Source organism: Balaenoptera acutorostrata, chromosome 7 (genome assembly GCF_949987535.1).
Source record: "Balaenoptera acutorostrata chromosome 7, mBalAcu1.1, whole genome shotgun sequence".
Taxonomy (NCBI): Eukaryota; Metazoa; Chordata; class Mammalia; order Artiodactyla; family Balaenopteridae; genus Balaenoptera; species Balaenoptera acutorostrata.
In genome coordinates this window covers 21,245,803-21,268,018 of record NC_080070.1, presented here as the reverse complement: position 1 = coordinate 21,268,018, position 22,216 = coordinate 21,245,803, and the positions used below count along the sequence as shown (strand labels likewise).

At 50.3% G+C, this 22,216-nt stretch overlaps 1 protein-coding gene across 1 annotated transcript in view; it reads right to left on the bottom strand.

Annotated features, from left to right (window-relative positions):
- PLXNA4 (plexin A4) overlaps positions 1 to 22,216 on the bottom strand; it is a 446,153-nt gene that overhangs the window by 352,803 nt on the left and 71,134 nt on the right. Inside the window, exon 3 of the mRNA XM_007177142.2 lies at positions 11,991 to 12,173. Coding sequence (XP_007177204.2) covers positions 11,991 to 12,173 — 183 coding nt within the window. The remainder of the gene's footprint in view (positions 1 to 11,990; positions 12,174 to 22,216) is intronic.

The window sequence follows — 22,216 nt, the reverse complement described above, 5'->3', positions numbered from 1 at the left end:
AGGAAAACTGGATGCAGGGAAATACAAACATCCGGAGCCTGACTAATGGAACGAACTGAACAATTCTAATTTCAGTTTCAGAAGAAAAAGCAAATCACAGGAAAAAAAGCTGATAGAGGATTTCATTTTTTAAAAAATCTCCAACACTATGTCTGGGCTCGATGACATAAAATCAGCCATATCTTGTATTTTTCATATCTCTTCTCCAATATTAAGTAAGAAGATACCATGTGCTCATTAACTCAAGAAACACCTAACACATTACAGATGGGCCAAGTCGATATGCTTTGATTCAGTGCGATGCTCAAATAAGAATCCTTAGAGTAAACTGTATTATTGACAAAATAGTCTCTGCCCCTCCCTCCCACCTCCCCACACATATATGCACCAGGCCTCTTCCTGTGGCGAGGATACACTCTCCACACCATTCCCTTTGGCTTAGCCAATAAAATGTGAGGGACAATGACATGTGCCACTTCCAAGCAGCAGCATTAACGGCCATCTCTCTTTTCCTTCTGCCAGGAAGGAGATTGGCATGTCTTCAGCTTCCATCCCAAATAAATGACATAGAGCATAGCTGCTGCCAAACCAGAGTGGACATGGACATGAGCTGGAAACTAGCTCATGCTGTTGTTGTAGCCACTTAAATTTGGGGGTCATTTGTTACTGCAGCATAACTTAGCCTAAGCTAGCTGATACAGCTACACCTACACACACACACACACACACACACACACACACACACACACACACACACACACACACATATGGGTACTATAAGACCCTAAGACCCAAGAGTCAATCTTCAAATACATTTTTACTTAGCGTTTGTTACCTTCAGGAAAGCGCTGTGCTGGGCATCTATCTCTAACTGGGAAAGCCTTAGACACGCTGGGGGAAAGATCCAGATGTGCTAATAAATGTATTTTTTATGTGAAGAAAATGAACAAATTCCTCTCACGAAGAATTCTCAGATTTTGAAACCTTCTATTGCCTATGATTTCTGGGTAATCAAAATGTGACTGAATAAAAACTCAAGTTGGTAAAATAGATACATTCGGAGGCTATTAATTTTAGAAAAGGATTCTTCAGTTTAGAAAAGGATTTATTGGTTCCTTTGATGAACTCGTATCTCTTAAGCCCGTGACCTTTCCATCGGGTTAAGAAGCCCACAACCTAGTTGAGGCAATGAAGCAGTCAGTCTACCTGCATCAAGGTGGCCTCGACCCTGCCCAGCTCATGGAGGAGTCTAGCACCCCAGCTGCCACAGCGGCACTTGAGGCCAACAGCGTGCAAGTTCAGGTCCATACAGGGCCTCAGCTGATCTTGCCTGATTAAACCTCATGGGATCTAAGAAAGATGGGTTCTGTGAATGATGTTTAAAATCTTAACTTCCTCTCCCAAGCCTGGTATGTCTGGGGGAAGACCCAGAAGAGCTTTAATCATAAAGATTAAATAAGACATTCTATGCATGCTCATCTAAGGCATTTAAAATATGGTTATAAGTACATACAACTTCTCAAAAAGCCTGTGCACCCATCATGAAAAATATCTGTAAAGGGATCCTGTATCTGGTAGAAAAGCATGGATAAATGCTGTGCTCTTTTGGGGAAGGTAGGACGAAAGGGAAGGAGCTGAATGAACACTGCGGGGAATGCTGGCAAGTTAGCAGAAGGACCAAGTTAAAGAATTTATCCACTCACAGATCTTTAAGAATGAACCAAATGTATCTAACCACCTTCACTGTTATCAGAAACCACAAAGCCTGTAAAATACCCATGTGATCTTAGGTATAATCCTGCCTGAAACAACACTTGGCAACTGAGATTCCCGCTGGGAAGACCTGGAAAGCAGCAGGATTTGGTGTAACTCGTGGAGGCAGTGATGAGAGCGGGTCATAAGGTGGCTTCAGCATCGTCCTGGTCTCTCAAGTGCAACCATTCATTGAGGGTACTCTCAAGTTCAGCTCCCCCAGCCCCGGCACTCTCTCAATCTGGTGGGAGAAGTGAGTGGTTAAGCAGAAAGACAGTCCATCTCCCTGGCGAGAGCGGAATGGGGGAGCCTCTTCCTGTATGTCTTCCCTTCCACCCTGCTTGCTTCCAAGGCCTCTGGAGCCTTGGGGAAGAGGGGGGAGGAACCTTCTGGAAGGGGACTCAAAGGAGGTCCCAGCAGGAAAACTAGGATGAGGGGAGGCACTGGGGATGCCAGAGAGTGGCCCTAAGGATGCCAGAGAGTGGCCCTAAGGAAGGGAGAGCCTGTGGAGGGGGGAGGACCCCTGAGCCAACACCCACTGCTCATGGACCCACTCGTTGGCCCACTTTTCCTAATGAGACTCACACGGGCACCAACAGGGCAAAGCAGGTCAACAGAGTAAACCATCTGATCACTGTGTCCCTCAAGCCACCAAATCTATAAAGAAATCATGGAGCCAGAGCTGCCTCGTGACTTACTACCCCACAGTCAGCCGGGGTAACTGGTCAAGATAACATCTGAGAGTGGACCTGCCTGTGTCAAGAGTCCAATGCTGCACAGCGACAGGCAGCAAAGGTTAAGAGCTGAGAGAGTAAATGTGGGGTGAGCAGGTCCAGGACAGAGAAAAGCCAAGAGGCTCGGGTGGAGGAGACCAGCATTTAGAAGGAAAAAGAAGGTTGGAGGGACTGGTGGAGGTAGGTGCTAAAATGACCAGGGGTCTAAGGAGACGGTATAATTAGGTCCTCAGCTGCAGAGGACTTGCCAAGCAGTGATGGGACATGACTCAGTTTGCAGCTGTCTAGCAAATGAGTAAAGACAGGGATGTTGGCTGAGCAGCAACAGGAAGAGTAATCAAGAACCACTACACACAGTCCCACAGGCTGTTCGGAGAGAGAATTCTAGTGAGAACCCCAAAGACAAACGCCCCAAATGAGTCCTGGGTGGCAGGTCAGCGGTAAGTGGAAAAGCACAGCTTGTTTCCCAGAAAACTTCGGGCCCTTCCCCAAGGCCACTGCCCACTCTGCTGTGGGATGGGCTCCAGCATAATTGCCCCTCGAGAGGGAAGGTGTCCATGGAGGGAGGTTGGTGATGCGAGAGCTGCTGTGTAGGTGGGAACCCCACAGTCTCTCAGGTGGGAGCCTCTTCCTTGGTATTTCAATTTAGCCGGGACCCTTGAGACTCAAAATGTGAGGGGCGGGACTTCCCTGGTGGCGCAGTGGTTAAGAATCCACCTGCCAATGCAGGGGACACGGGTTTGATCCCTGGTCTGGGAAGATTCCACATGCCATGGAGCAACTAAGCCCATGTGCCACAGCTACTGAGCCTGCGCTCTAGAGCCCATGAGCCACAACTACTGAGCCCACACGCCACAACTACACAGCCTGCACTCTAGAGCCCGCGAGCCACAACTACTGAAGCCGCGAGCCTAGAGCCCGTGCTCTGCAACAAGAGAAGCCACCGTTATGAGAAGCCCACACACCGCAACGAAGAGTAGCCCCCTACTCGCCGCAACTAGAGAAAGCCTGCACGCAGCAACGAAGACCCAATGCAGCCATAAATAAATTAATTAATTAAAAAATACATAAATAAAAAGCAAAAACGTGAGGGGCCAGGCAGTGTGCAGGGCTGAGGGGCTGAGCTGGAAGACCTGTGTCCCCAGGGTGGCTGGACCTCTGACGTGCAGGCGGGTGACAGGCAATGGGAGCCACAGACGCTTGGAGGAGAAGATATATGTATATTTTTAACTAGGAGAGTGAGAGAATTGGAGCTGTTTTAGATAGATGAGTCTGGCACAATTTACAGGAAATTAAAGTGGGGAGCGCCTTGCAGTGGGGAATTCCGTTACAACCATCCACTGGGGCCCTGAGCCAGGGCAGCGCAGAAGGAAGGAAAGGAAGGTAGGAAGGTTCTGGCCAACGGGTGCGCTGGCCCAGGGTAGGAGGCGCAACTCTCCCGGTTTTGGAGGTGAGATTTACCCACAGCCCGAGAGCACAGCTGCAGGTGGAGCCCATGATACGGCTGTATCAATGAAGGCAGACCTCAGATCAAATCGTGCGCACTCTGGCGAGTTACTTAATTCCTTTCCTCCTGTGTAAAATGGAGGTTGCGGTCTTTACCCCAAAAGGAAACACTGAGGACGACATGAGACGATCAATGTACATAACACAAGGGAAGCACCTAGAACAGTGCCTGGTACCTACGAGGTGTTCGAAGCACAGTAGTTCCCTTCCCATCCTCTTTCCTGCCAGCTCTATTCACAGGAAAATGACCCTTTCCTAAAAGCTAGGTGATCCTTCAAAGAGATCAGTCAGGAGGCATGGATTCTCCATGGACACAGAGCTCTCATCAGTTCCCGACTTGAAACGTAAGTCTCTCTCATCCACCCTCATAAACCACCACTGTTTCCATAAGATCAGCAGAGCCCCCAGGACGGCCCCCACGTGCTCCCAGACCTCCTGCTGAGAACGGTGCGGCACCCTCTGGCCCTGTGGGAGTGGCAGGCCACTTCACCCCTTCCTGCTCATCCTCTGGGTTCTCTACTATGTCAGTCAAAACCTCTGGGAGCCAGCAGTCAGGATTTAAAGCTGGGGCCACTTTGGTTCCTGAGCAGGGCTCTGCCCCTTACTATATCACTAAAGCTCAACTTGACCTTTAAAAATATTGGTTCCGGTGTCCTTGATGGCCCAGAAACAAAGCCCTCGTGTGGCAGGCAGCCTCTAAGATGACCTCAATGACCCCTGCCTCCGGGTATTCCTGCTTTGTGGACGCCCCTCCCCTGAGTGTGGGCTGGACCATGTGACTAGCTTCTAATAGGATGATGCGAAAGTGACAGGATGACACTTCTGAAATTAGCAAAAAGACTGGCTGTCATCATGCTCGCCGTCTCTTGTTGGTTCTCTCTCTCTCAGCTGCCACGTGGTGTGAGCGGCCGTCACGGAGAGGCCCACATGGCAAGGGACTGATGTCTCCAGTGAGGACCTGAGGCCTTGTACTGCCACATGCTCGGTCTTGGAAGAGGATCCTCTCCCAGTCCGTCCTTGATCCTGGAGACGGTGGCTGCCCCAGCCAACACCTTGACTACAGTCTGTGCGCAACCCTGAGCCAGAGGACCTAGCTACGCCGGGCCTGGAATCCGGCCCCACAGACCCTGTGAGATAAGTGTTGTTTTAAGCCTCTGTGTTTCAGAGTCATTTGTTACACATCAATCCATAACCAATACATCTGTGTCCCCTGGGGACAGGATAGAAGGCATGGAGTGAACGCGGGAGACTTGCGGAGCTCCTTCAGAAGTCACTGTGAACGCCTCTGTGAGAAACCAAAGCCTCTGGAAAGAGCACCAGGACACCACCAGGAAGTAAGCCCAGTGGCCACATTCACAGGAAGTCATTTGAGAACAAGTAGGAGCTATAAGCAGACCCCCAATCAGAGCTTCAGCTGGTGGGCTCTGAGCCAATCTGGCCACCACTGCCTCCCCCATCCGTGGTCCTGTCCTTGCTGAGAGCCGCCACTGGTATCACCATCTGGATTCTATTCTCTTCCCATCCAGAGTCTATCAGCTATGAGCCCAACAGTGAGGGGACCATTTACAGCTGGAGGCCCACCTCCTCCTCTTGCCTTCTGCTTCCTCCCTCTTCCTCTGGTACATCATGTCTTTTATCCTTTCCCATATTTGTTGTCTTGGTTACATGGCCAGACTCCTGATATGCTGCTAGTTTTCCTTTTAATGATACGTTCTTGTAAAGCACAATATTTTACTTCAATTGCATGTGTCACTGGATGAATTCCTCCAGCGCGTCTGGCATTTGAGCATCAGCTGACTGAGTGCGCTCTATGATTTGGGGTGTTTCTGCAGCACTTTCTTCAGTTTTCATGTCTGCGTTTTAATTTATGATCAGGATCATTCTACACAAATGTATATATATACACACACGCACATATGATTCAAAAAAAACGGCACACACGTATCAATTAATCTTGAACTGGCAAAGCTCACCTAAAACCATCTCCTTAAATCATGTGCACTAGCAATGATCATTTGGAAAACAGAATGACAAATGTTCCCAGGGTAGTATTTTCTGGGGATCTCAAAGTGTGTCTCAAGAGGACACCAGGAGGAGAATGAGTCTGAGCCCCAGCTCTTGGCATCGAACTGCCTTGGGAGGGGCTGCAGCAGATGTGAAATTGGGAGGACACCACCCCAACCCCACTCAGGTCAGCACTGGTGACCACTTGAGATCCCTACCAGGGACCTGCAGGGACAGTGGGTGAGCCTCAGGGCCAAGTAGTGAAAAGTAGGAAAGGATAAGAAAATAGTGCCAGTGAGGACACATTTATGCAAAAAGGATGGTTGAGTGAGGGCTTGATATTGTTCAAGAATATAAGATATACCCAAGAGGATACTGCCAAGCTTAGCTGGTTTCCATATCTCCTGGGTACAATGTGGACAAAAAGGCCTACGACCTAGCGGAGGAGATTGAAACGAGGTGGGAGTAGGACCGTGAGAAGTGGATGGGTGGGCACAAGGCGAAGCTGGTCTGAAGGCCAGTCCCAGGATCCCCAGGCTTGAAGGACTGAGAACCCAACAGCTGTCTCTCTGTCCCTGCTCAGACGTGAAGTCAGAGGAAGGAGGGGGCCCCCCTGGAACATCTGCTGTGCTCTTCTGTCTACGACACCCTCATCCTCAGCCTCCCCCTCACTTAACTCACAGGTTAAGATCTATACAGCCTTACTACTTGCAAAACCAGGGGTGGGAAATGCAGAAACATAACACGATGAAAATAACCAAAAAAAAAAAAGAAAAGAAAAAGAAGCTTTGATGGACTTCTCCCATAATGGAAACTATCCAGCATTGATTCTTCCATATTTCTCTTCTGCTTGGGTATCTAAACACATGCAAACTGGCCAGCAGCTCTGGTTTGAGAAACTCCTAACATGTCAGAGCAAACTGACCAAACCCTACACCAGGTACACTGAGCCTCTGCTCTGATGGCAGGGCCCTGGGCAAGCTGGAGTTCCAGCTGTATCTCAATTGGATTTTGTGATGTCTGCAGCCATCTGGAGAGCCTCCCGTGGCATGAATCTCTTTTTAGTTAAAGTTGATTTAAATTTCCAGGTGAATATTAAGGAGAATTCTCAGATACACTGAGGAAGTTGCAGGGCAGGGGCCGCACATCTCTGATCTGGTATTGCTCTGTGACTCAAGCATTACAGAAACACATACAGCACCCATTCCTGAGAACTTATGTTCAGAACGACACAGCTTCAGGTGGATCTCCCTCCACCTCTGGCTGGTTGCCTTTCTGGACCCATGGTCAGGGCCTATGGAACATGAGCAAATCAATTTCAAATAGGCTCAGAGAAAGACAAATATCATATGTATCACTTATGTGTGGAATCTTTAAAAAATAGGATACAAATGAACTTATATACAAAACAGAAATAGAACCGCAGACATAGACAACTTATTATTATTACCAAAGGGGGAAGGCGGGGGAGGAATAAATTAGGAGTTTGAGATTAGCATATACATACTTCTATATATAAAATAGATAACCAATAAGGACCTACTTATTGGCATAGCACAGGGAACTATACTCAATGTTTTGTAATAATCTGTAAGGGAAAAGAATCTGAAAAAAAGAAGAGATAGATAGATAGATATGTATGACTGAATCACTTTGCTGTACACCTGAAGCTAACACAACATTGTAAATCCACTATATTTCAATAAAATAAAATAAAATGTAAAAAAAATTCAAAGAGGCTCAAGAAAAAAAAATTGGGAAGACTGAATTAATCTGCATGACAATTCCCAAGAAGAATGACTTTGTGTTATCTACTGCTACTGACCCTCCATGCTGACACACACCCAATTCCTATCCAGAGGGGCTGGTATGGGGTGGTTTGCCCATGTGCGTGCTCACATGCCCACACACACACATCCTACTACAAGCCAGTAGCAGGGCCCGCCAGGGTTCTGCTTAACCAACATCCACCAAGTGTTCTGCCCCTTCGTGTGAGCAGTTCAGCCTAACAAAACACCCAAGAAAGATACAATCACAAAATGAAAGGAGCAAGCACACCTCAAGGAGAAGTTTATGATGTTTTGGTTCACAGTGAACATTACTCTCCCACTAATGGCAGGCAGTAATTCACTGTTGAACAGCAGCCATAAAATATGATCATTTAGTGGTAAAAATGTAACAGAGACAGAGAAAGCAGGGTGGACTTCTGGCTGGAATATTCAAGCAAAGAGATCTTGTCCTTCTGAGGCAACACTGACCTCGTTACCCCAAGCTGGTTCAAAGTTTTCCAGATTTATACGGACATCTTAAAGCAAATCAGGATGGTGTTTGCCTTAAGAGTTTTCCCTATAGTTGAAACTGCAATAGTCTGTGACTTATTCCTAACTTCCTAGGTACCTCCTGATGACTGGAGCATTTATGTGCCACATTTCTTAACAGCCCACGGAAAAGGATGCCAATGCCAGCTGTAGCACACACACATCAGAAAAAATAAGACGTCCAAATTGGTACTTTCCTCACCTCCTTTGCCCCTGCCTCATGTGATGTGTGCACTAAAGGAGTGAAATTATGGTCATCAGAGACAAGGTCACGAATGATGGGGACCCACACCTTTCAAACACAATGAAAAGGCAGTAATTTTGAGGGCAGCCCATGGATAGCTACAGTCTAGCTTCTGGACCCCTGAAACTCACAGCAAACTCCCTTACTCTTAGCAAACCTCCCAAACCCCTCCCACCCAGCCTTCCCACCTTGAGTCCCTTGTCATATTGCAGAGAACTCTGCGAGGCCCTTGATACACACGGGAGATTATTACAGGGCTCAGAGAAATCAGCTCTGTAATTACGGCGACAGTGTGATTTCCATTATTCTCGCCCCCTGGTTTCAGTAGCTCACAAAACTTCCTGCTAAGTCCTCCTGCAGTCCCAGAGCTTTTCATGGCTGGGCCTCTGCCCAAAAGGTGAATGGGGTCCTGATAACCTCTGGGAAAAGCAAGGCAGAGTTATTACAAGGAAAGGGGAGTGGTGCTTAGCGAGCAAGGGTGCTGGGAAATTCTATTGTTTAGAAAAAATAAATAAACTGGCCAGTTTCGCTTTTTATTATTTCAAACAACAGACTCCGCGGCCCGGCTTTCCTCTACCAACTCAGACTGTCCCCCTGGGCCAGCTGTGCTGAGTCTGCAGGAGGGTAGCTGAACTTCAGCTAAACTATTAAAAAGGCTCCCGCTCTGAGCTCGTGGAGCAGAAAGTTTGGCTGCCCTGATGGCCTGGCTTTCCCCGGGAGGGCCCCTGGCTCATTCCCCACCACGTGACCCTCTGGTCTTACCTCTCAAATGTTTATGCTTCACCAGTCCCACTATAGTTCTGGAAATTAAATATAATGTCCCAGGTGGTGAAACAGAACTGTTCCTATATAAGCCCTCCCACCGCCCCCCCCACCCCCGCAAAGTAAAAGATGAGAAAGGCCAGCCCACGGTTTATAAAGTCCCAAGGCTCCCAGTCAGGTGTTGCCTGTCATTGCTGGCCTGGCTGACCTCTGGGGAAACTTCAAGGCAAGGCTTTGCCCACAGCCTGCCCCATGAGGGATGTCTGTGTGCGCCTGGCCTGCCCAAGCTCCCGGAGGTGTCCTCAGCCCACACTCATGGAGATGGGCTGCACCCTCACCTCCCATCAGGAGGCCGGCTTCCACAGGGGAGAAGAAGCCAGCCCCCATGAGCCTCCGTCCAGCCTCTGACCAAGAGCACACATTTGCAAGTCGACCGTCTTGGGTTTACGATGCAGCCATGGCCAAGAAACATCTTCCCCCCGCCGCCAAGAGAAAACAACTTTCTGTTCTGTTATGTGCGCTGAATTTTCAAAGTTTATTTCACTGACACCATATACCAACCAGCTCAGACAATAGCAGAAAAAAAAAAAAAAAAACCTTCTACAGGGTCTACTTGGTCTGGCCAGAAAGCGAAGGATCCTCTGGCACCTGGTAGGAAGTTTAGGGGGTGGACATCTTTCAGCACATTGCAGGAAGTCACCTCTCCCTTGCACTGAGATTGGGCTCAGTGGACACAAGAGCTAAAGCACCCCAAATTTCCTTGCTTACTTATTTACCCTCAACAGTACTTATTCACCCATCAGAGCAAGCAAAGCAGGTCAAGACATTTCACTGTGTGAACTGTATATGGGAATGCTTTTGGTATTTAGACTTCGCTTTGCCAGCAAATCAAATTCCTTGACTCCTAGTGAAGAATGAAGTCATCTGAGCAACTAACGGAAACATCCCCGCGGTCCCTGCTCTACAGCTCGTGGACTTCCCTCCTCGATTTATACTGAGGTTTATCAGACACAATTTCAGCAAGCTTGGTTATCTGATTTCCTAGCTCACTGAAAGCTGGAAGCCAAAGACTGAGGGAGGGAGAAAGGCGCTGATGTGGACCAGCACTTCCTGGCAGCATCTGAAAGTGCTGAGTGACAAGGTACGCTAGGAGAAGAGCCGGGAAGGCTACAGCGATCAAATACAACGCACCTACACCTCCCAGCATCTTCCCTGGGCGTCCGTGAACCCCGTTCAACATGTGAGTAGTAATCTAAACGAGAAGGTCAAGGCAGCAAGAAAACATTCAATTGTGTTTAATATATTCTTCACAGAAGGCCGACCATAAAATGTAATTCTTAAAGCTATACGGACGATGGTCAAGTTATTTGTTAACTTGACACAGGAGGCAGCGCAGTACGACGAGGTGGGCAATCCCAGATGTGTGGCGCGTTGCCTGCATCCCCCTTGCAGCGTGCCACGGCGTTTCCCCAACATATGTTTCTTCTTCCAGCTGCTATGCATGCAACTGCTCCACACACATCCCCAGCCCCCACACGCTCTGCTCCCCACCTCTCCCCCTCCAGCACCACTGCCTGTTCCACAGAGACGTACACTCTAAAGAAAAAAACAACTGCTGAAATGGGCTGTCACACAGTAGGATGGGAGAACAGGCACAGTCTCTAGATTTGCAGAGAGCATTTCCCCTTGACCATCAAGCTAACACCCACAAATACAGCAAAGAGAAATTCAAAATTCCGTCTCAGATCAGGCAGTGCCGCTTTATCCATCTGAATCACACAATGTCCAGTTAATTCCAAGGGAAGCCTAATTAAAACAAGCAGGATCTCCACACATGGAGTCATCAATATTTCCCAGGGAAAAGACTCAAGTATAATTATCAGCCAACAGAAAACAGGACCTACTGCCTAGAGTCTTAGAAAGGCTTTTAATCCAAGCAAGGAGGGCACCCTATGGGGCCAGCACCAACTCACTGAGATGAGAACCCAAGCAGAGGTGGGCGAGAAAATAGTTCTGGATAGATAGGGGCCCCCAACACGGCGGATGGGCCAAGGCCACCCAGTGCCCCTGAAGTCAGCAAGCTTCTGGAGAACAAGGAGAAAACTCACGTCCCCAGATCACACGGTTCGACTCCCCCTAGGGCAGTTCTGTGCCCCCAAAACATGCAGGGTTTCCCCGTCCCACGACTTGGCTCTTAGCCCTAACAGCTACTCCAGCAGGTTCTACACTTTTCTCCGTCGGTTTCCCTGAATGGAGTCCACATGGATGCACCAGCCAGAAGGGCTGAAGCGGGAGGAACAGGCATATCCCTTGCCCCTGTCCATCCTCCGCAACCACCCAGGCCTCATAAAGCTACTGCCTTGGGGCATAAGCCCAAGTTGGACAGAATACACCGTATTTAGAATGGCCTAGCAACCTGGAGATGCACCTCTCAGGAGCACCCCAGCCCAACGGAAGAGAAGGATCCACACACTCACCCACTGCGAGTCCCACAACAACCCTGCGTGTGAAGGCAGAGAAAGGACAAGAGTATCACTGACGACCTCAACAGCAACACAGCTCCTTAGCTCAAACCTGTATCATTGCCAACCAGGTCCAAGGTAGTAAAAGAATGCAAGAGAACATCCATCCTGAGGGCGAAAGAACCAAAATGACTACACCTTGTCCTACCTTCTTCAGCTTGCCACTTTTGGTGCCCACGAAGGCCAGAGAATGATTCTTGTAGACGTATGCGATGACAGAAGTCATGCGGTCCTTGTCCTCCGTGAAGACGGGGATGCCACGCACCATCTCAGACACACCCAGGGGGGCGTTCATATCCAGGCCACAGAAGTTGTCATCAATGGTTAAGAGCTGAAAATGAAGACGGAGAAAAATTAGAGCGAGCACCAGGGCAATGGGTGGAGGTACTGAGTCAGAGAACTCTGGAGCTAGAAGAATCCTTACAGATGGATCATCTGTTATAAATCCCTCCTTTATTACATGAAAAACTCAGCTCCAGAGAAACTAGGTAACCTGTCAACAGTCATCTAAGTAGGTTGCAGGACCATGCAAAAAGTCACAGATCCCTGGCGTCTCCTTACACTATACGCCGTGGTCTCTCTGCCCCTCCTCCAACCCCCCCAGGCACCATCTTGGTAGTTTAGATGGTCCATCTTCACCATCCCTTGGGAAAGCACTGGGCCAGCACCCATGAGCATGGGCTCCAGACAGCCTTGCTGGGGAGCGAGAGGGGCGAGGTCTCCACATCTACACACTTACTACTGAGCAGACACACAGACGAGGACTCGAACGTGTGGAACAGATAACTAGAAATGTTAACACATGTGCGACAACACCATGGCAGAGACATGTACAGACAATCGGCTGGGGAAAGGAGGAATGGGAGGAGTGGAAGGTTTGTGGATGAACTCAGCAGGCCACAGGTGCCTCACTGTGTCCCACTTCAGGCTCTCTGCTTCTTTTAGAACACGGCGAAGAAGGGCAGGCAGCCTGACCTTGTCATACCTTCACCAGCATTTCCCAAAGTGTCCTCCATGGAACCCCAGTCCCACAAGATATTCTACCATAAACGGGCTCCTTGGGCAAATAATTTTGGGAAATGTACTGAAACGCAGTGCATTCTAACACCATGTAAGACATTGCTAATTGTTACAAGAAGGGTCTGTAAAGTCTTTTTAGGAAGAAATATGTTTAAAATTCTCTCAGCATTTTATTCCCTAAACCACTTTTTTGACCGGAACACCTCTTAGCATCCCTTAAAGAGAATATTTTCCCAGGTACCCTGTGGGACACACTGACCCAACTCTTGCTTCTGACTCTGGGACAATTTCAGGAGTCAGGGAAGCAACAAGAAAAGCCTTCGGCCCATTTCCCTGCTCCACCCCACCCCCAGTGTTTTAGCTGAAATTCTCCCTGTTTTATTCCAGGCTCCCGAGGGTCACAGCTAGGGACCAGAGGGTCACAGCTAGGGAGTCCTACTGGGGAGTGTAGAAGACCTTGACAATGGCTGGTGAGGGGCCTCCAGTGCCCTCCACTGAGCAGCTTTGGGTTGGCACAGATCTCCCCAAGGTGCTAGGATCCTGCACTGGATTTCCCCTTTTTTCTCAGAAGAACTGTGTGCTCTTAGAAGACTCATTCCATCTCCCTGTGCTTTTATTTTCCACGCTAGAAAGATGAAGGAAACAACCTCTGCTTTTTGATGAGCTTCCTTCCATAAAGCCTATAGAGCTCATGCCTGTAAACGTCTTAGGACTTTGCAGAGAAAGGAGTGAAGTAAAATACAAGGTGTCATTTTTTAAAGGCTTCAATCCAGCCCAAGGAAGAGGCATCTGGAGAACCAGCAGGCAGGCTCTTGCCAGTGGAGCTGCGTGCAAACGGCCAACTCTGCGCTTTCCAGGGATGCGGGGGTTCCCTCAGCTCTCTCCTAGCGGTGCTGTTCATCTCAGGGAAGACAGTGTGCTGAGCACCGACACCCTCCCTCTTATGGTGGTGGGAGTAGCCAGGGCAGGGAGGGAGAGAGCACGGGCGGGCTCGGCAGGCCACGTGCAGAGCAGACGACTGCGCCACGGTTGGCACTGCCTCTGGCCTCTATTGCAGGGTCTGGCCCAACAGCCCGGACCAAACGCACCCCACCCCTTCAAAAACAACTATAGGAGTCAAAGGTGGGAGGAAGCTTTCAAGGTCTGGTCTGATCTTTATGGTTCTTTCCTAAAATGAGGAAATGGGGGCGGGGGGAGACAGAGTGGAGACAGAAAGAGATGGACAGAAGAGAGGAAGGAAAAATCCAGATAAAGGGCAGACACTGTTTTCTCCCTGCTGGACGTAACTGCCGTGACCTGCCAAGCCTTCAGAGGGCAGCGTAGGAATCTTCATGGCCTTGCATGTTCCTGCCTCTGGTTCAGAAGGAGTCCTCATCCTGGACTTTCTGGGCCCTGAACTGTGCTGCTGGGACTTCTGCCATTAGCAAAAGGATCTCACCCATTACAACCCATTTTCCAAGTAGGTGAGACCGAATGATTGTCTGCTCCGCACAAGGGGATACTGAGGCAGGGAGCGAGGCCGTCCACGCTTCCCACCGTCCCTGGCACAAATACACGCCTCATCGACCTGACAAGGCTCAGGCCGCTCAGCCCCCCGAAACTACATTTCTGAGTGGTGAGTTTCCAAATACCATTCTTCTTCGCTGGGCAGAACACGAGATAAAAACCAACCACGTACAAAAAGAGAGTGTGCGTTCAGCCAGTTGCCACATTAAATCCCTGCTTGCTCAGAGGCAGAAAGTCAGGGACTTGCAAGTCTCTGCCACTGCGGCATCTTGCATGTCAAGGGGCCAAGTAAGGAATGTTTTCATCGGAAGGAAGTGAGGAGAGCTCAGCCTGGTGGCCTGGCAGCTAGGACTCTGCTGGTTTCAGCTCATGACAGCTCCCTGCGAGGCCCCATCAGGAGGCAGGTCTCGGGCTCCTCACCTGCACCTGACAGGTACATCCCCACATTGCCTACCTCGTGGTATTGTCATCAGGCTCAGATGAGGCAAAGGGGACAACTGGGGCTCCTACCGTGGTGCCGAGATTCCAGGGACGATGGCTTCTTGCCCAGGCTCACCCGTGCCTCGACTTCTCCCTCTGAGCGGGGCCCCAGGTGATGAAGGGGTGATGGAGGCCTTTGACCAGGAGCAGCCCGGGTCTGCATGGATGCTGAGGTCTCCTGGCTATGGCGTGGGGCGGGAAGGGGCTTACTCCTCGTTTCCTCACAGCGGGGGTGATAGGGGAGGGAGTTTTAACATCGAAGTTGGGGCAAAGCACAGGTCTCGCGTTCACGGGCAGCTGAGCTGCTTCCCAGCTGCACATTTTGGCACAAGCTGCTCCTGTCCTCTGGGCCTCACCTCCCTTGATGGTAAAATAGCAAGACGGGCCCGTCCCGAGGCCTAGGTGAGATACCAGGTGTGAAGACAGCGGCTAAACTGGAGAGCCCTTCATTAAGGTAAGGTGGGATTTCATGTTAATTTTTTTTTAATGGAAATCCTGCCCAGAACAGAAGTAGGATGGAGGCAGGGAGTGGCCCTTGCACGCCCCCGGCCAGGGCACAGCTCTCTAAGGACACCACCCGCCAAGTCTGAGCTGAAGCCACAGAGTAATTACAGCACTGGGAGGAGAGGAGAGAGGAGGGAGAGTCCCGCAGGGCCCGCAGACCTCGGGGGCTGGGGTGCAGGGAGCAGATGCCGGGCCCCTGGAAGGGAAGGCTAATTGGCAAAAGCCTTCCACGGGTAAGGGTTGGTGCAGGTTCCTGAGCACCCTGGGCAACGGGGGAGGAGAGCCTCTGCTCTGGCCCTGGCCGAGCCCTCCCCTGGGCCCCTTAATGACAAGATTAGAGTGACAGCCAGAGGAGCCAGGAAGGGACTGGACTCCGCTGTAAGTAGGAGCCCAGCAGGCCTGCAGGCCCGGATTGCACCTCTCCCCTGCCATTCCACAAACACCCACGGATGAGCTATGGCCACGGCTACAGTGCTTACTCATTAGACAGCAGCTTCATTCTTACCAAGGAAAGAAATTAGGGTCTGCTGCATGGGAATATATGTGGTAGGCAACCCTGTGAATAGACCTCAAGGCCTTAGACAGGGACACACCCTCTGGGGCCCCTTCTGCCCCATCAGGAAGATACCAAATCTGCTTTCCATAACTGTCCTCATGGGGTACCTGGCTTATAAATTAAGATTGGTGATCCACTGGATTCCAGGGACCATGAGCTCAAGGATGGGACCATGTTTTACCCATGTTTGTATCCTTAGCTTGGTTCCTGGTTCACAGTAGGTTAAGACATATACGTTAAATGGATGATGGATGGATGGATGGATAGATGGATGGATGGATGGATGGATGACTAAATAAAGGCTTGAGTCTCACAGTGGCTAGCACTGTGGAACTAGAGTCAGAATGCCTAGGTTTGAATCCCAGCTCCACCATTTAATGCTGTGTGACCTTGGGCAAGTTATTTAACTTCTCTGTGCCCCAGTTTATCATGGGTAGTATAGGGATAATAATAATAGCATATACTTCCCAGTGCTGTGGTGAGGATCAAATGACTAATACATGTAGAACAATGTCTGGCACTTAGTAAGTTCTAAGAGAGTGTTAGCTCTTATTACTGTTGGTCATCCTTAGACAATTCAGATAACTTTTGTGAGTCTTAGCGTCTTTGGGGAAATTCATGATATCCACCTCGTAGAGGTGTGATCAAGATTAAAGGGGTTAATGTTACCAAGATGAAACAGCAAAGGTGGTACTTCCTAAAGATCTATCAGGCCAATGAGGCTGAATGAAGGAGCAGAGAAACAGTCTAAGATCCAGAAGAGTTGGGCTACTCATCAGAAATGCGAATTCTTGGGCCCCGCCCCAGATCTACTGGATCAGAAACTCTGGAGGTGGGACTCAGAGATCTGTATCTTAACCCCTTCCCAGCGCTTTAGTAAGAAGCACTCTCCTAGATCACCACAGGCGTCCCTTCCTTGCTGAGGGTGCCACAGACCAGCCCAGGAGAGAACGGCATGTGACAAGCATGACCACTGGAGCAGGACCCACTGGACCTGGAGGGAGGGGCCCACGGCTGCCCCCTCGAGCCGAGCAGCCGTGGTGGAGGTGGCGTGGGGAGCCGGAGCTGACACTCCGGATTACAATCTCACAGCTCACGGTGCTTCCCTCGCGCACGGCGGCAAAGGTTACCATGCAATTACGTGTCGCTACATTCAAATGACGGAGCAGTTACGGTTACTTTACCAATTACAGGGAAATTGCTCCCACTCTGCAGAGAGACTGGCACTCTGAAAAGCTCTATCATCTCCACGGAAAGGGGATTTTAAATGCTGCCGGCATCCTTCCTCCGCGGTCTCCCCAGGCTCCGGGGCAGAGCTGCAAACAGCCACCCGAGGGCCGCCTCAGTGTCTGGTGGTCTCTGTGGAGACCCTCTGAGAAGGGCTGAAGGAGGGGGCAGACCTGGGAGACGATGGGGGCATCACCCTCCGACCCTGCGCCCCACCATCAATCTGACACCTGTGCCAGTCCATCCTGAAGGCCCTGGGTGATGAGGTGCGGCAGGAACCTGATTCTGAAACCACTCCTCCTCCGGCCTAGCGTGGCCCCCAGCCTGGTTCCTGATGCACCCGCCTTGCCAGGTGGAGCTGTTTCAGCCCTGCCCTTCGTTGCCCCACCTTTACAGAAATCCCACCTTGAGTCCTTATTATGGAAAGATCAGAACTAGGCCAGAGCTCAGTGGTCCAAAAGCAGTGCTAATGAGGTAAAGGTCACCAGGTCCATCCCCCTGTGGGCCAATTAGCTCAGCTCTGGGACCCGGTCTCTTCCATAGCCACGGGCTGCCCCTCTCACCACCAGCATCCACTGTTTGCAAATATCCCAAACTGATCCAAAGGAGGCCAACCCGATGAGCCTGTAGGGATGGACAAATGCAGCCGCCTCCTCCAACCGGGAGACACAGCCGCCGACTGCTCTGGGCCGGCAGCTGCAGTCGCTGAGCCCAGGATGGAAAATACAAAGTCAGACCTGGTCCTCCCATTGCTCATGGCCAGCTCCTGAAGAGAGAGGAGTCCTTCCATCTGGGAGCAAACGGGCTCTCCAGCCCTCCCTGAAGGCAAAAGTAGCATCCAGCCTCATGCAGAGGAGTCCTGAGCACCCCTGCGCCCACCCCCAAAGCTGGGAGGCCAGACCATTATGGGGGGGAGAAGGCATCAGAGACCCTCCAAGCTCACCCACTGTGGGGCCTTCAGTTGGGCCTTTTTCCATCAAACTTTTGGTCTCTTAGGCTACTGGAACTCCCTGTTTCCATTAGGGGAAACTGAAGCACTAAATGAAGACAACGCTATTTACTGTTCTTCATTTATTACTTTGCTTAAGGATGTTAAGAAGGACCTACTAGGTACCAAACATCAGGTGAGGACCCAACAGTATAAAGATGAAAACATCTCTGTTTCTGCCCCTTTCTCAGTGGGGGAGACAGACCGGGTCCATGACTAGACGAGGCCACGTATGCCCAGCTTCAGTTATGCACCTGGCGCTGTGGGGACAGAGGGCAGGGCCACAACTGCCGGGGGGAGCAGCAGGGTTTCGAGGAAGAAATGACACTGGGGCTCAATTCTGGGTTCTCTGTCCAGGACAGTGCATGGCCAAGCTTTCACACATTGTGCTATTTCAGAGGAAAATGACTCAAGATCTTAGAATTCAACAGCCCCACTTGACAGAAGAGAAAAATTGAGGCTTAGAGAGTGAAATGACCCCTCATGACCTATCAAGTTACTGAGAAGATAGTTACCAGAACCCCAAATTCCCAGACTAGAGGGAAAAACTGGCATTACATGGAGGCTTCCTCCAGGGTGCTAGAGGGTGGCCCCAAAGGAACCGATTCCAGGATCAGGGAACCTACTGTCAGGATGAGAGGCTGCTCTGGGACAGTGCTCGCTTCCTTTTCTGCTGTCCAGGATGAGCCCTCCACCCTTCTGTGATCTCTGGGAGGAACTACCTCTCCCACCCCGACGAGGCCCTTGGCTAGTCATCAGAGCGGGCTTCCTCCTTTCCCGGGCTGACCTATCCCAAAGGCAAGTGAGAGCTGAAGTTTAGAAAAGAAATACAAGTTAGGAGAAAAAGAAGGTGGAAGTCCATGAGGTGCCTGCTGATGTGGAAAAGAAAATGTCTTTAGATTCATGCTCAGCAGTACTTAAGATTCATGCTCAGCAGTCTCAGAATCTTCCCACTAATTAATTACACACACACACACACACACACACACGAGCTGACCAGAGCAGACTTCCGCTGCAAGTGGGGAATCAGTGAATTACGCATGTGGGATTTCTTCATAAAGGGAGATATTGATCAGGTAAGTGTAGTAGCTCATGTCTACATACAGACCCCAGCTGTAAATCTCTGCAGTACAGGAAGATAATGATCTCCCACTTATTGGGGCCAGATCTCAAATAGAACCGCTGACCCCAAGGTGTTCATCAACGCACCAGGGTCTGATGCCCACCGTGCATGACTCTGTGTGCCGTCTGACGGCAGGGCAGGAGGGAAGCAGAGAGAGCCCCCAGGGAGGTAGGAACCCCGTGGGGAGGCCCTGGTTGGCTTAAGGTTACTCTCGTCAGAAAGCCTGTTACTCCATAAAATAGTCCCACGTGCCTGAGTGCTCGTTTCTGTAACAGAGAAAGAGATCCAAAAACTTGGGACGATACCACCCTCTGACTGCTTTACTGTTCTGCATTAACTTTCTTCTCGCTTTTATGATTTCTAACCCTCCCCGAAGCTCTGCCCGTGGCCCGTGCTGACCCCAGGTGGTCGAACTCTCTTCAAAGCTGGAGAAGCCCCGATAGAGGTGAAGGTCGGTCCTACACCTCGGCTGTGAGCCCAGACATCAGGAAAGGAGCGGGAAGGAGGCCTCCTACACTTAATTACTAATGCATTATCTCAGAAAGGTTCTTTATTGTGTCTTTTTCAATGAGACTGTAGGGGGAATGAATGTGCAGAGACAGAGAGGGGAAGCCAGCAAACCACAGCCACAGTAACCTAGTTAGACCCAACACGTTATTGAAGGGGCTTCATGAAAAGTGTCTTGGGGCTGGAGAAAGAACCCGACAAATCGCACCAAGATTCCCAAGACCCACGTGCCCTGTTTCTAAGCAACTCAAAAGGGTGGGTACCAAAATACAGGTCATCTACGTGGTCACTCACTCATCATGATAACAAGCTATCCTTCTAATAGGAAACTAATGCCACTAATTTGAGCTGTTTTCCCAAGAGAAGGGCATGAAGCCCAGCACCCTCTCTGCAGTCCAGAGTGTAACCAGTAGCGAGCCGTAGCAATGCACCGCTCCTAGGAGATGCTGAGCATAGCGGGCCAAGAGCAGCTCCGAGTCAGGATCCCAGGGGTTCAATCCCTGAACCCCTGACCCGCTCCTCATTAGCTCTGCTGCTGAGAGCCCTGCGTTCCTCCCTCTGGTAAGGAGAGAGGGCCACGACACCATGACTGGAGATACAGGCAGGCCAAGCAAAAGAAGCAGGAATGAAAATCCACTAGCCCAGTTCTGCAGGTGACCTCCGAGATGGGACTAGTCCAGAAGCCGAAGCTGGGCCCCTGGAAGAGACCAGGGAAGGCCTTGGAATGGCTCCAAGCAAAACCCACCTGGGTGCTGTCCCTTTCCTTTTGTACCTTAAGCTTCAGAGCTGCCCGTCAAGGGCAAAGAAATCCCACCCAGCCCATCAATCCCACGTTCCCGCTTCTCTCCCTGTCTACCGCAGACAACCTCAGCTGCCACCAGGACTGTAATTGGAGCAGGGCACACCACAACGATTAAGTCTGTGTGTTTTCTAGCGGGCACCGGGAAGCAGTGGTCCCGATCGCCAGACTGAATTATGGGGTAGGTCGTTCCCTTGTTAGCGGGAATAAATTTTATTAGCCCCCCTCTCGTTGCTGTGCATCTTCCCCTCTTTGCTCCTCAGGCCCGAGTGTGGGTCTGGATAATGTTGCCTGCACGCAGGATAAGTCAGCTGAACAAATCCCATTATATTCTGGAACACTGAGAGAGACACAGTAATGACACCGAGACTGGGAAAAGATGTGGGCTTTCTTCTCCCCCGCTGATCCCGTTTCATACACATGGACAGCATGCGGGGCCCAATCCACCAGGAAAAAAATGTAAATTGAGAGGCCGAACGGAGAACTCCGTGAGTTGTCTTTTTTCCTGCTCTCCACTAACTTTGTTAATGAAATGAAGCAAGCAACCTCATTCCCTTCTGTCTTACAAAAACTAAGGGGCACATGAAGGTGGCAGCAGGGAGGATCTGGCTGGAAATGTATCCTCTCCTTCAAAGGCCTTAACTTAGCATTCATAACACGTGCTGGATGGCAGGGAAGGCGGATGGGGTACGCTCCAGGCCTGGGATTCTGAACATAATAACATCTGGGTTAGGCACAGCCCAAATCTCTCAAAAGCAGGTATTGGTGGAGAAAAAATATCAGTATGAAATCACAGCAATATTATTAAGTCTCTTTCTGTCTCATCAGGTGGTTACTGTAACCAAAGGAGACTATACTGATGATGCTATAAGATGTTTCAGTGTTCTACAAATATAAGGTGCTCTGTGACTATCATCATTTATTAATGTTTCTGTATTTCTCTTTCCCTAGGAGTCTCAGCACACTTTATTAAAGGGATATTGTTTTATCACCTCCTTCTAGAAGATGAAATGTATAATTTAAAGCAAAAAGGAAACCGCTCACCAGCTCAGTGACCTCTCACGAGCTGGACCTGGCTGAGACCCAAAGGCCCAAGCTCCCAGGCCAGCATCCCAGCCAAGACGCCACCCTGTGAGGATGACGGGAATTGAAGGAAAGGCCCAGAAATGCAGATCTGGATGGGTAAGTCAGGCCAGTCTGTGTGCTGACTGAATGAGAGGCCCGGCTGCCAATCTGGGCTGGGCTGTGGCACACCATCTGGGTGTGTGTGTGTGTGTGTGTGTGTGTGTGTGTGTGTGTGCGCGCGCGCGCGCGCGTGCGCACGAGCGTGTGTGTACACGGGAGAGAAATCTCGCTGTGTTAGCTGCTGTGCGTAGTGTGGAGGCGTGAGGGAGGATAAACCACAGAAAGAGGGAGCCTCAGGGGCGACTGTGCACAGAGTGTGAGTGCAAGTGAGAGAGTGACACACAGCAGAGAGCGCGACAGACAGACAGAAATGATGGGGACAGACACCACGAGAAAGTGATTCACATATCCAGAGCAGAGAGGATGCGTGTGCACACGTGGGTGTGTGTACAGGGGTGCACGCCTCTGTGCAGGGCTTCCTGAAGTCGGTCTCTCGGTGTTAGGACACGGCGTTGCCGGCCTCACATCCTAACCGCTGC